Source organism: Pollachius pollachius (assembly GCF_949987615.1).
Source record: "Pollachius pollachius genome assembly, chromosome: 17".
Lineage (NCBI taxonomy): Eukaryota > Metazoa > Chordata > Actinopteri > Gadiformes > Gadidae > Pollachius > Pollachius pollachius.
In genome coordinates, this window is record NC_136950.1 from 21306684 (window position 1) to 21320294 (window position 13611).

The window sequence follows — 13611 nt, forward strand, 5'->3', positions numbered from 1 at the left end:
GTGTGCGTGTGTGTGTGTGTGTGTGTGTGCCATCCCAAAGCCGGCATGATTTTACAGTGGAGCCACTAATGGCTGAGTGGGCGGATACCCACACACACGTTACAAAATGGTGAAACATATAAAGATCACACAAATTAAAACAAGCAAACGAATAAGATAATCCATTAGTGATGCTAAAAGAGTACAATCATAATAATAATAATAATAATAATAATAATAATAATAATAATAACAATAATAATAACAGCATGATTGACACACGCTGCAGCCTCAACATCAACCAGTAGATGGCGCGCACGTACCTTTCTTGAAAAGAAGCACTCGTTCTCTCCCAAATTGTCAAGATTCATATGCATGCCGAATTCACCACGCTAAGCAAGGTTATTTGCTGTCCCCCCCCTCCCCCCCGCCCCCCTCTCATTCATGACGGATTAATCAATACGCAAAACGACATCAGCCCACCATGCCTGCCACTATATAAATTGCATACTTGGAGAGGTGCAACTGAGCGCCGCCGTCAGAACAAGTGGCCGCTCATTAAACCAACCCCCACAGTCCGTGCGCCCTGAGGTTAACTTTGATGGCGTTTCACCGCCGTCGCTGCCCTCCTGCCTCCGGAGAATGGGCGTGAATCCTGTCTCCAAAGGAAGCCAAGAGGCGACTCCTTCTTCTTCTACTTCTTCTTCTTCTTCTTCTTCTTCTTCTTTTTCTTCTTCATCATCTTCTCATCCTTTTCTTCCTCTTCTCCTTTGCGCCGGCGATCCAGCGGCTCAGTTCAGTCTGCACGTCGCTGCGTACGCATAGCGAGAACTCGCGCCAGCGGGATGGAGAGAGGATAGAGTGTTTTTTTAAATGGACCTACTTTTTTAACAGGTAGCATTTTGGTTTTAAACAACAACGACGGCAACAAACCTGTCTTTGCCTGGAATCAATCGGAATATCATTTTGGGCATTATCTCCAAATATAACTTCATAGTATCGGTGCGTAATGGTGCGTAATAGTTTATACTTTAATAGCCATAAACGTGCTTCCTTAATCCACTCAAAGAGTACAGGAGGGAGGGGAGGGAGGCGCAATAAGTATACGGCAGAAGGGGTGCGCTCTTGTTTGAGAAAGTGAGACAGAATCAGAGAGTGTGAGAGAGAGAGAGAGAGAGATCGAGGGAGGGAGAGAGAGCAAAAGAGAGGGCGCGCGCGCGAGAGAGAGAGAGAGAGAGAGAGAGACAGAGACAGAGGGGGAGAGAGAGAGCGCGCGAGAGGGGACCAAGTGGACCGAGGTGATCGAGTGCTAACAAACCTCCAAGGGGCTGCCGGCTTGTATCAGTGTGCGCACACAGGACCAGCGTTCCGACCATGCGGCTGCCAGCACGCTGCCCGGGACCCTGCGCCGTCCTCCTGGCTGTGACCCTGCTGCTCACGGGACCCGGCACGGTGCTATGCCTCGGCCAGAACGACACGGAGCCCATAGTGCTGGAGGGGAAGTGCCTGGTGGTGTGCGACTCGAACCCGTCCTCGGACGGAGGAGTAACTTCCTCGCTCGGGATATCCGTGCGTTCCGCCGGGGCGAAGGTGGCATTTTCCGCCGTGCGCGGGACCAATCACGAGCCTTCCGAGATGAGCAACACGTCCATGACCATCTATTTCGACCAGGTCAGGTGTCCCCAATCCCCCGAACCCCATCCCGAACCCCCTCAAAATCTGTTTGAGTCACCCCGAATGTGTGTTTATGGTGGATCCTGCACAACCAATTGGTGCATAGCCTGCCTGCATGCCTTCAATTGAAAAAGAAGAATGAGAGAATGTGTGATGTGGTCGTTTATAACTTATGGATATATGTCCATTCACTGAAGGCCTGATGCATTGGCGTGCGTCTATTGTGCACGTTCTATAGTTTAATGCTGTGCGTAATAGTGTGGCGTACTTTTGAAACCTTTTTTGGAGAAGATCCTTAATTGTGTGTGTGTGTGTGTGTGTGTGTGTGTGTGTGTGTGTGTGTGTGTGTGTGTGTGTGTGTGTACGCCTCCATTGTGCAGACATGTCGTGCATCGCTTCGGGGCGGATGGTTTGGTGTGATAATTGCTCACGCCTCTCTAATGACACTGTGCCTTTTTTTTTACTTATTGTTGGCTCAAACAACCAACCATTTAATTTCAATAAAATAAATACTGGACTAGTTTAATTCAGGAACCACTCTATCCTAATTGTCGTGTGCCCACTAAATAGGGATAATTAGTTTCAGGCCAATAGTGTGGTCGAAGCATGCAGCCTCTCCTGCGTGCGCCTCCAACGGCACGTCCTCATGCCCAGAAACTGTTCCCCTCGCAGGTTTTAGTGAACATCGGCAACCATTTCGACCTCAAAGCCAGCGTGTTCCAGGCTCCGAGGCGGGGCATCTATAGCTTCAGCTTCCACGTTGTAAAGGTCTACAACAGACAAACCATACAGGTGAGCGTTCACGGTCACCGCGTCTCCCTCCCCATCATCCAACAAGTGTCCAAGGAGCGCTGCCGCCGAGTTCACGATTCCTCATCATAACCTTCCCTGTAGTTAGACGCAACATACACTGACACACACAAGTACGCACACACACGTAAGCACACACTCGCTTTTCACACACACAAACACACACGGGCGCGCGCACACACGTACACAATATCTGATACCGTTTCTCGTCCCTGAAAGGTGAACCTGATGCAGAACGACTACCCGGTGATCTCCGCGTTCGCCGGTGACCAGGACGTCACGAGAGAAGCGGCCAGCAACGGGGTGCTGCTGATGGTGGAGCGCGAGGACCGCGTGTACCTGAAGCTAGAGAGGGGAACCCTCATGGGCGGATGGAAATATTCCACCTTCTCGGGCTTTCTGGTCTTCCCCGTATAATCCCGCAAAACCCCGTGGATTCGCCGCCCCCCCCCCCCCCCCCCCCCCCCCCCCCCCCGCCCCGAACCATCACCACTCCCCCCCACCCTCCCCCCCCCTCGATCCGTGGCGCAAGTGACTCTTCTTGGTCTTCTCGGAGGTCGAGGGGAAGGGGAGAAGACCCCCCCCCCCCCCCCCACACACACAAAGACCACATCCCCATTTTATTCTGAACTGAAAGGAACGGGTCAGCCAAGGAAGCCGACGACGAATATCTGTATCTCTCTCTACACTTGTCTACTACTATATAGTCAAATATAAACGTTTCCTTGGAGTTTCATATATACACGTCAATCAATCAATCGATCAATCAACTTCAACGCAGTCTGGATGGTGAACCCACAGTTTGATCGGCCCGTGCGTTATGTGCGCTCGTCGGGTGTTTGGATTTGTAACGCTTGGAAAAACTAACTTTGCCCGAGAAAAAGGCACAAGACATAATGTACTTGGGGGAGGATGGACCAGAATAAGAGGAGATTTGGGAGAGGAGCGTGTGTTTCCCGAGCTGCAGGCTGCGTGTGTGATGCTCTGTTTTATGTTTGTATAGCCCTTTGGTTTCCGTCCAGGTGAGATGTGTGGGATTATTACGCGCATCCAGAGAAGTGCGCTAAAAAGCCTTTTTTTTTGCACGGGTGGAAGATCTTTTTTTTTTGGTTTTGGTTTTGTGCTGTCCATGGTTGTTGCGTTTGGATGCTGAACCTCTTATTGAAAATAAGCCAAATAGGCCGCCTACTATTCAGAGTTTATTAAAAAGACTAAAAAAGGCGACATATTTCAGCCATTGGAGACGATTTAGAGCCCTTTTATTAAATAATATATTATTTATAAAAGTACATATTCCGATTACTTGTGTGTTCTCTATACATTTCAGATCTGCGTAGCTTTGACTGATTTAATGTTCAGTGACGTCGCTCACTAAATGTACATTGTGAAAATATTAGAAAAAAAACAGCCCTTATATGTCCCGATCAATAAAATCTATTGTATGGTATATCGTAGAGGCTAAGCGCATCTATCACCGTTACGCATCTGACACAGAATGGAACAAAAAGATAAAAATCTGGAATGCCAGTAATATCTTTGGATTTAGAGAAGAAAGGGCAAAACAAACAAAATAATATATTTAATAATGTTTAAACATCACGGGGCTTAGTGTCTGTGTTCAGGGCGACTTGGTCGCCTTTCAAGGTGCTAAAATTGTTGCGCCGTAACTTCGATGCGTCGATACGCAGTGCACCATTCCCCCCCCACCCCCCCACATCCCCCCTACCTGAAGAAAATAAAGCACTTTATCGCAGGATAACGGTTCGTAGGACCCACTCATATTTAAAAGAAAAACCAGCTGCAACAGTAAGCAGGCTAGTAGACATGCTAACCGCCAGGCTACCTCGCAAAAGGGCGCCAATAATGGTTTGATTGACGTCAGCAGGTTTCATGTACACAAGAAAAAAGGGCAGATGGAAAATATACATGTTCACCCCTCATACCGTCGCCTCATCCTCCTGCCTCCATCTTTTTCCTTCAGTCTTCTTTTTTTCTCCCCCACCCCCACCCCCAGAAGCAAAATCTAAATGACAGATTTGCCTATTGGGATTGCTATAGATTTCTGTTCATTAGTATGCTCTTTTGATTTCAGGGGTAGCCTACATGGTAGGCCGTGATTAGCATCCGCGGTCAAACACCGAATGCAACACGTTTGATTTAGAACCAAATGTATTCCTGACTCTGATTCTCAAACCCAAATATTGGACAACAACATTTTAACATTAACACAACACCATTGCAATCTATTATCGAATTTAATCCAATCCAATCCAATCTAATATAATATCATATAATATAATATAATATAATATAATATCTGTACCAGAGAGGTTTCGAGTAATATCCCAACACAAATCAACGTTTTTCCACTCAATCGTCGACTATGATGAAACCACATGAATGCATCATTAATCTTTCTTTTTTTGACCTATCCATCGTCTCCATGACCACATGTCCAGCCTCCAGACCCCCGGGTAGTTGGCCAGGGCTCATCGTGGCTGGCTGGGCGTCTCTCTGCTCACCAAGGTCACACTGAAATGACCATTCCTACCTGGGATTTTTATCTCCATTTCTAGTGGACACTTTATACGGTTGTGAAATTCCAAAGATGTTCGAATGAGAAGCATTATGCTTTATGCATTTCCGTAAGGGCACACGGTTTGGATCAAAATGGTTCAGGGCCAAAGTGTTTTTGAATAACCATCACCGTTGTTAAGGTATTTCTGAAAAAACAGGCCTTCTTTTTACCAGGAGCGGGGCGAGAGTGCTAGCCCCGTTCCCACTCCTCTCTCACAATGCGGTGGATTCTGTTCAAACCGCCACGCGGCTGAGTGCATTGTTTTAGTATCTGCTGTCTAATGGATCGTTCAACAGCAGCCTAATGCAAAATAATTGAGGGCAATTTATTAAGTCGCTGTTGAGGTTGCCTCTCTTTTTAAATACACGTAACTCGGGAAATGAGAAGACTAATTGACTGTGTGGCGTTTAGGTTTAATGCTAAGTAATATAGAATGGGTGTCGATGTAAAAAGAGGTCTGTGGGAATCGTTGGGAGACCCGCAACGTATTAAGAGGCTTGGAAATATGCAACAAACGTTCCACACATCTAGTTATGCGTTAAAGGGGACACAAATGTTTTTTTCGTTTGAATCAACAATGGTAAATAACACAACAGGTGTTGCACGGAGAGAGCGTTTGCCATGCTCAAATATCAATAACATAATCTACAAATTAAAGCATCTGGAGGCCTGGACACTCCTCCCCTCCTCATGCTTCTACTGCCCAGAGAAGAGCGAGAAGAAGGGGAAGTAGGTTCCTCTCCCTCCTATGTGGAGACCACATGATCAGAAAGAGAGAGAGAGAGAGAGGGAGAGAGAGAGAGAGAGAGAGAGAGAGAGAGAGAGAGAGAGAGAGAGAGAGAGAGAGAGAGAGAGAGAGAGAGAGAGAGAGAGAGAGAGAGAGAGGGAGAGACAGAGAGAGAGAGAGAGAGAGGGAGAGACAGACTGGTAGCAGGTTCATTCCAGGAGCATACAGGGCGCTACCCCCTGCTGCTACTGCTGCTGTCTCTCTCTCTCTCTCTCTCTCTCTCTCTCTCTCTCTCTCTCCCTCTCTCTCTCTCTCTCTTGCTCATCTCTACAGTCTCATCACTACGGCTACTGCGTGATTAGCATTAAATCGGCATGTGTCAGAGTATAAACCCAACACGTGTCTGCACCCTCCCCCCCCCCATCCCAAAAGTACAAAAGTACGATCAATCCTCAAACATGGCGGGTACTTTTATGGCGGCGCAGATGGCGTTCCGTTGCGCTTTGCGAGACTCATAAAGAAAATCCTGAACTAGGTGGCGGCCATAAAACGAAATAAAGTGCCTCGTGCTTAATATGGAGCCATTTGGTATATATTTTGTAAGGGTTTTTCCTTTTGAAAGACGTCTCTGTTCGTAGGAGGGCTTTGGATCGTGTCTTTGTGACACGCGTCTTTCTGAGGGTGACTTTGCAGGGTGTCGCACCCTAGGACGCCGGTGCCAAGTCAGGTGATCGTCTGGCTTCACCGCGGGCCGCCGCAGCACGCCGCCCTGATTCTAAATTATGTAATAGACTTCAGAGAAACGTTTGCCGGTAGCAAGAAATTCATGGCAGTTACTCATCAATGGTCTATCTCCAGGAACCCACACAAATTCACACAGACACACACACTCTCTCTCTCTCTCTCTCTCTCTCTCTCTCTCTCTCTCTCTCTCTCTCTCGCACACACACACACCCACCCACACACACACATGTTCTGTTCATTCAGCGTCAAACACTCAAACAAAGGGGATGATATTTACAAGAATATCTTCAATCCACAACTTTAAATCCTTTTCAAAGTCAAACATATTAAAGTCTTTGGGTCTCAGCTGGAAATTTGCCTCTTGAGAATCAACAGAACTACAAGATTCCTCTCAGCTGGTGTCTTTGTTCGTCAGTGTCTGAGCGTTTCATTATGCTGTCGGTACATGTACACACCAGTAGGCCACGAAGCTAATTTATCACAGCGTTTGTTTGTTTGCAGGTGAAGCGTAATTTTCTAATTACAGGGGGAATGAATTTCATCACCTGTGCAAACAAGAAGACTATCCTTGTTATTTCACCAGAACATCCCATACGTGTGGGCTATGTTTTCGGAGGAACAACGAAATTGTCTGGGGAAACCAAATCAAAGAACAATTGCATTTTATTTAATATAGCAAACACACAGTTTTGCCAAGTAAGCAAAGTGTACCATTGTGGCGGTAGTGTGGTAGTAGTACATTTACATTTAGGGCATTTAGCAGATGCTTTTATCCAAAGTGACTTACAATAAGTACATTTGTCATAAGAAGTGAAACAATATATCGCTGTCAGTACAGTAAAGATGTTCATAGAGCCAAGTGCAAGTACTAACGATCGCTAGGCTAACCCATTCCCCGTGTACAGCAATGTTAGCAGCTACTGCAGATGTTACACAATTAAGTACTATGAATAAGTGCAATGTAGATTAAGTGCATACAATAAGTGCGTACATTAGGTGCCAGGACGTACAACATACGATGGTGGCTGGAAGGGGCTGGGTAGCTATGTAGAGTCGAGGTGAACTCTGAACAGGTGAGTTTTGAGTCTTTTGCGGAAGCTGGTGAGCGACTCTGCGATCATGACATCGGCAGGGAGCTCGTTCCACCACTGAGGTCCCAAAACAGAGAAAAGTTGTGACTTTGCTGATCGACCTTTGCTTGCTCTTAGCGATGGCGGTACCAGACGTCCAGCTGAGGTAGTTGAACGGAGGGATCGAGCTGGGGTGTGTGACTTTACCAATGCTTGGAGTGTATGTGTTCACTCCCCTTCCTTGAGCTTAGAGAGCATTGGAATGGAGCCCTGTTCGCTCTATGAGTGAAACACCAATCAGAATACACCCTGTGATGAACAGCAGCCAATCAGCACCACTTTCACATCTGACGGTAGAAATATAGAATTGTCAGATAATCAAACTTATAACTTTAATTTATGCCATTTGCTTTTAGATATAGAAGGAAAATTGACCTATAATCCCAAACTGTCATTTAGATAATCAAGAGTTACATATTGAGCTATTCTACCAGTATCTTCCACCCAAAGTCGCATTGTATATCCACCTTATTCCGCGACCGTTCTATTTCCCATGATACATACTGGCCCACTGGTTTTCCATTTCCGGTCGAGTGCTGTTTACATAGTGGCTAGCACATTTGCACTCTAGCACATTTCTTAAAGGCTACGGAAATAGTTGTAAAAGTTACAACAACAGCACAAGTGGAGCCCGAACTCATCCTCTCACTGAAGTACTACCAGCTACGTATTCTCACTTCTAACCGGAAATGGGAAACCGGACTGGTCGTCATGGGGGCATCCATTGTTTAGCCTGGAAAAAGGTGGATAAGGGGAAGGTAGTGTCCCAGCTAACCCAGGAGAGTGCACCTGAACAAACGCTCAAACTCAGGGTGGATGCAAAAGGAAGCATTACTTCATACAACTACACTGCCTGAAACCAAGCTCCACAACAAACCAGGAACTGCCAGACTGGGGCACTAAGGAAAGGAAACACATGGAACACAGGTGAACACAGGTGACAAACTTTACACTAACGACAACAGGAAACACAAGTAATGAGGGGGTTTGTGGCTGATCAGTAACAGGCATGAAAAGAGAGGGCCCAAAGTGTGCTAATTATCTTAAGTGCACCACTATTTACATATGTAGCCGGTCAAAGTTGTAACCTTTAGGGCCACCGTAGGTAATGTGGGCGGTCCTGAATGACTTATGGTTCCGGATTCACATTATTGTTGGGGCTATTTAAGCATCCGGACGTCTGCCTGGCACCAAGCTGGTTGCCACTGAACAACGCTGGGTGTCTCAGTTGGCTGAATTTGACTACACTATCCGTTACCATCCGGGACGAACCAACCAGAACGCTGATGCCCTGTCCAGACAATCCAACCCGTCTGCTGCAAGGGATCTACCTGCACATGCGGGAACCCTGTTTCCTTTGGCTGTACAGCAAGCTGCACGAGAGATGCCAGCTCTCACGGCAACCCAGGCAGCCATTTCTGCTCTTCCAGAACTGTCAAATGCTGACTTGATGGCCTTACAGGCTGCTGCTGCCTCTATTGTTGCTCTCCTTTTCTTCTGGCAGAAGCAACGAATGCCGGGACGTATTGAGAAGCATGGCCTTCCCCCTGAAACCCTGGGTCTATTGAGACAATGGGATCGTCTCACCCTGGAGGATGGATTACTGTACCGGGTATACAGAAGGTCGGATGGAGGGAGTAAAGTCCACCAGCTGCTACTCCCCGAGTGTCCTAGGGAGGAGGTCTTTCGCCAACTACACCACAACCATGGCCATCAAGGAACTGAGCGCACCACTGAGCTGATCCGGCAGAGGTGCAACCGGCCGGGTATGGGGCAGACTATCAAACAGTGGTGCCAACTGTGTGAGAGATACCCAGTCACGGGTTAGGGCCGCTATGGGTAATTTGTTGGCATCCAAGCCCAACCAGGTCCTGGCTATTGACTTGACTCTCTTAGAACCTGCTAGAGATGGTAGGGAACAGGTGCTTGTTTAACCGATGCATTCGCAAAGTTTACGCAGGCCATTCCCACCCGTGACCAGAGAGCATCGACGGTTGCAGAAATACTTGTCCGGGAATGATTCTACAAGTATGGAGTTCCAGCTAGACTCCATTCCGACCAGGGCCGAAACTTTGAGAGTACCCTTATCCAGCAGCTGTGTGCCATGTATGGCATAAAAAAATCCTGTACAACTCCCTACCATCCACAAGGTAACGGACAATGTGAGCGTTTTAACCGGACAATACATAATTTACTCCGTACCTTACCTGTTGAGCAGAAACCCCGCTGGCCAGAGCATCTCCCACAGCTGTTGTTCAGCTACCACGATCTACTGGTGAGTCCCCATTCCTTTTGATGTTCGGTAGAGAACCTCAGCTCCCTGTAGATTTCCTGCTAGGTCGCGTGGTGGAACCTGTAGCCGGGGAGGTCTGCGGGTGGGTCCGAGAACATCAACGGCGACTCCAGGTGGCGGTGGAGGTGGCCCGTGAACGGATTAGGGCACCTCAACAGGACTTGTCTCAAGTACGCCATGTACATCACGCTATGCTTAAGCCGGTACCTTGTGATTGTTCTGTTTCCCCACCCAGAGAAATACAAACCCGCCAGGGTCCAAGGAATGCAGAGGAAGAAGACGGTGAACTCTGCATCGTGGTTGGCCCGGCTGACTCCATAAGGCCATCTACTGGCCGTCCAGACGTCTTACTGGTCGCAATCCCAGTTGAGAAAGCCCCCTCTGACCTGCCGGTGGACACAGACATTCCAATTGCTCCCGTCACTCCACGACCCTGTCCGTTCGAAGGGGTTGTACGAAGGTCTACCCGTGATACAGCTGGTAGACATTCCAATCCCCATCATCTACCAGTGACGATAGGGGGTGGGGCTACGAATTCCCAGGTGCCTGGTTCAAGCTGCTCAACGTCAGCCATGTTTAGGCCTTGGTGTTAACGAAGTCAATTGTCGGGACGACAATTAAAAGAAAACGGGGACGAATTGTAGCCAGTCAAAGTTGTAACCTTTGGGGCCACCATAGGCAATGTGGGCGGTCCTGAATGACTTATGGTTCCGGATTGACATTATTGTTGCGTTTATTTAAGCGTCCAGACGTGTGCTGGGGAGATTGCAGGGTTGACGGTGGGAGAGCAATGTGAGGGGTACGGCAGGTGGGACTCGAGGTAGGCTACATTGCCAGATCCAAGTTGTAGCCCGTGCCTATTCATGCGACTAAGCAGTTGTCTATTATCCCTTCTCCTAGATCTCGCCGCTGCTGCTTTGTTTTGGGTCGTTCTATTTGATTTCCTTTTCTTTTATGTTTGTTCTTTTTGTCTTTATTTTCTCAAACACTAACCCCATTTCACCTTTTTCATAACAAGTTGTTGTGGCCGAGGACTTTGGCAGAGCGAGTGGGGCATCAAGACAGCTACAGGGGGCATAGGGCTCCCCATACCACCTTGGGCCGTTCTTTTATTTTGCTGTTTGTGTGTGTGTGTTTTATAGGCCTGGGCGTGTAAAGGGTGAGTAGCCTAGCGAGCTAGCTCCCCCCTCCTGTCCACGGTTGTCGCCACTTGCCAGCCATCTCCTTGAGTGACACCTGCTATGACTTGTAAATAAACATAATTGTTTGGGGGGAACCCACGTCTCCATCTCATTGGCGAAACTGCGTATTTGGGGAACCCGGGTTTAATTTTACACTAAAAACGCACTTATTAGTTAGTCCTTGAACATAACATTTTCAAGGTGGCGATGTTGACATCTTTAGTTGCAGCTAGACTCCTTGCCACGCCCCGGTTACACATACTTGTTACTTTGACGGAAAAAATGCTTTTAGCAAATGGTATTTCGTTAATACACTCTATACTCTTCCATCGGGCACCGATGCATGTGTGTGTATTCTATTTACTCAAGAGAACACTGATTTTCACCTTAACGCCTTTTTTCAACTGTGTGATTGGATATGAACTTTCTAAATTAAGCTTTGAAACGAGGGTCCTCTTAGAAGCACTTATTTTCTTTGAATCTTCTCGTCTCCGTTGAAGCTAAAGTGTGATTCTGATTGCCACGATAGGCTTCCAAAGCATGATTTTTATTCTGACAGCTCCAGGGCTCACATACAGGTTACTCCCTGCAGATCTGTAATAATGCTTAGAGGCTCACTCAAGGTAATATCCAATGTGGCATATGACGGGAAATGAACACTGAACGTCGGGATTTATTGCCGATTTCTTTGTGTTCCAATGATTTTTATACTATTTTACCGCCAGCTGAGCATTACTAATTCTGCGGACCACGAAATCATCAACGTGTGATGCAGAGCACCTCCGCACACACACAACCCTCCATGAATGAAAGTGAGAGAGTGAGATATTTATCTTGAAATATTACAGCAGGACACTATGACAGGATTGACATTTAGTCAATGCATTTTTTTGCCAAGTTCACCTGCAGCCGAGCTTCTGTTGTAAGCGGCGCGCGCTAACTCCGCTGGTTTCCACTTGAATGTGAGCCGACCCAGGAGGACTCTCCACCCGGATACCATGTGGCGCTGACTCGTTAATAATGCATTTGTTTGCCAAACAAATAAATAGACGCGTAACACAGTCAAACATCAGTCACAGGATCTGCTCCTGTGCAGAGGGAGGGTGAGGGAGAGGGGGAGAGAGAGAGGGAGAGAGAGAGAGAGAGGGGGGGAGAGAGAGAGAGAGGGAGAGAGAGAGAGGGGGGGGAGAGAGGGAGAGAGAGAGAGGGAGAGAGAGAGAGATGGAGAGAGCATTAGAGAGAGAGAAAGAGACAGACATAGAGAGAAAATCTGTTTATGCTGTATGCCACTGCCTGCGATATCCATACTGCTGAAATACGCAATTCTCCAAACAACCCCCTCTGAACACACACATCCACACACACACACACACACACACACAAACACACACACACACACACACACATCCATCCATCCGTGCCCATTCCAGCCCCCCCATCACAGAGCGGGTTGACCAACGAGAGCTACTTCTTGATGTAGTTGCTCCCATTCATCAATCGGTTTACACACACTGAACCGGATCCGGGCCGCTGCAAGTGTGGCAGGAGACCGGCGCCAGACCCGATAAACAACTGTAGTGGACCCCTGTCACGGGTCGTCATTAAACGGGTAATGTTATGTCTACCTGTTCCTATCATTTGAACATTCGGTCCGTCTGTCGCGGCAACAGTATGGTCAATGTATATTTACTGGACGAGTCGGGTCTATACTGCTGCACTGCCACAGGCCTCGCTATGTAACGGACCAGTAATTAATGTGATACGACAGTTTAGTGACTGTGAAAAGGCCCCACAGGGTGAAATAGAGAGTGTCTCATTACAATAATGACCGGGGGATGGCCTCTGCTATGATGGCCCCGATTAACCATTCCTTATAGAAAGCTGTATGGAACAAAAAGGCATGTGAACGCATGTGGACACAAACATACACACTCACTCACACACACGCACACACACACACACACACACACTCACGCACACACACAAACATACACACATGCATACATACATACCTATATATACCTACATACATATTTACAGTTATAAATATATATATATATATATATATATATATATACAGCACATGACATATTTTACAAGTATAGTCCATGGCTTTGTTTATGCTAATGTTATAGATCCTCAAGAAGAATTGAAAACAACCATGGCCATGGTAGCTTACTATTTGTTATACGGCTAATGAAATTCTATAAATTATTCAATATTTCTAACATTTCCCCTTTTCCCACCTTTTTTCATTATGCAACCGAAGCGCTATCACAGCATCGCGTTCCACAATTTCACACGCACCTTATGTCACCACTCACATTACAATGGATGTCTTTAGGTTTAAGGAGTTTAGTGTGTCACGATTACAGCTTGAACGTCAATGGAGGAGACGTTTCTGGCCTTAACAACCATGAACGATCTGCACTGAAACTAATTTATGTCAATCTGGATATCTTGTGAGTGCAGGTGTCCACGGAAGATGAAGTCAA

At 47.1% G+C, this 13611-nt stretch overlaps 1 protein-coding gene across 1 annotated transcript; it reads left to right on the top strand.

Annotated features, from left to right (window-relative positions):
- Positions 1–1353: 1353 nt before the first annotated feature.
- cbln2b (cerebellin 2b precursor) lies at positions 1354–2880 on the top strand (the record flags this gene model as incomplete). Its single annotated transcript, XM_079754481.1, has 3 exons — positions 1354–1650; positions 2326–2445; positions 2683–2880. 3 exons carry the CDS (start codon positions 1354–1356, stop codon positions 2878–2880), a joined length of 615 nt encoding a protein of 204 aa, XP_079610607.1.
- Positions 2881–13611: the final 10731 nt, after the last annotated feature.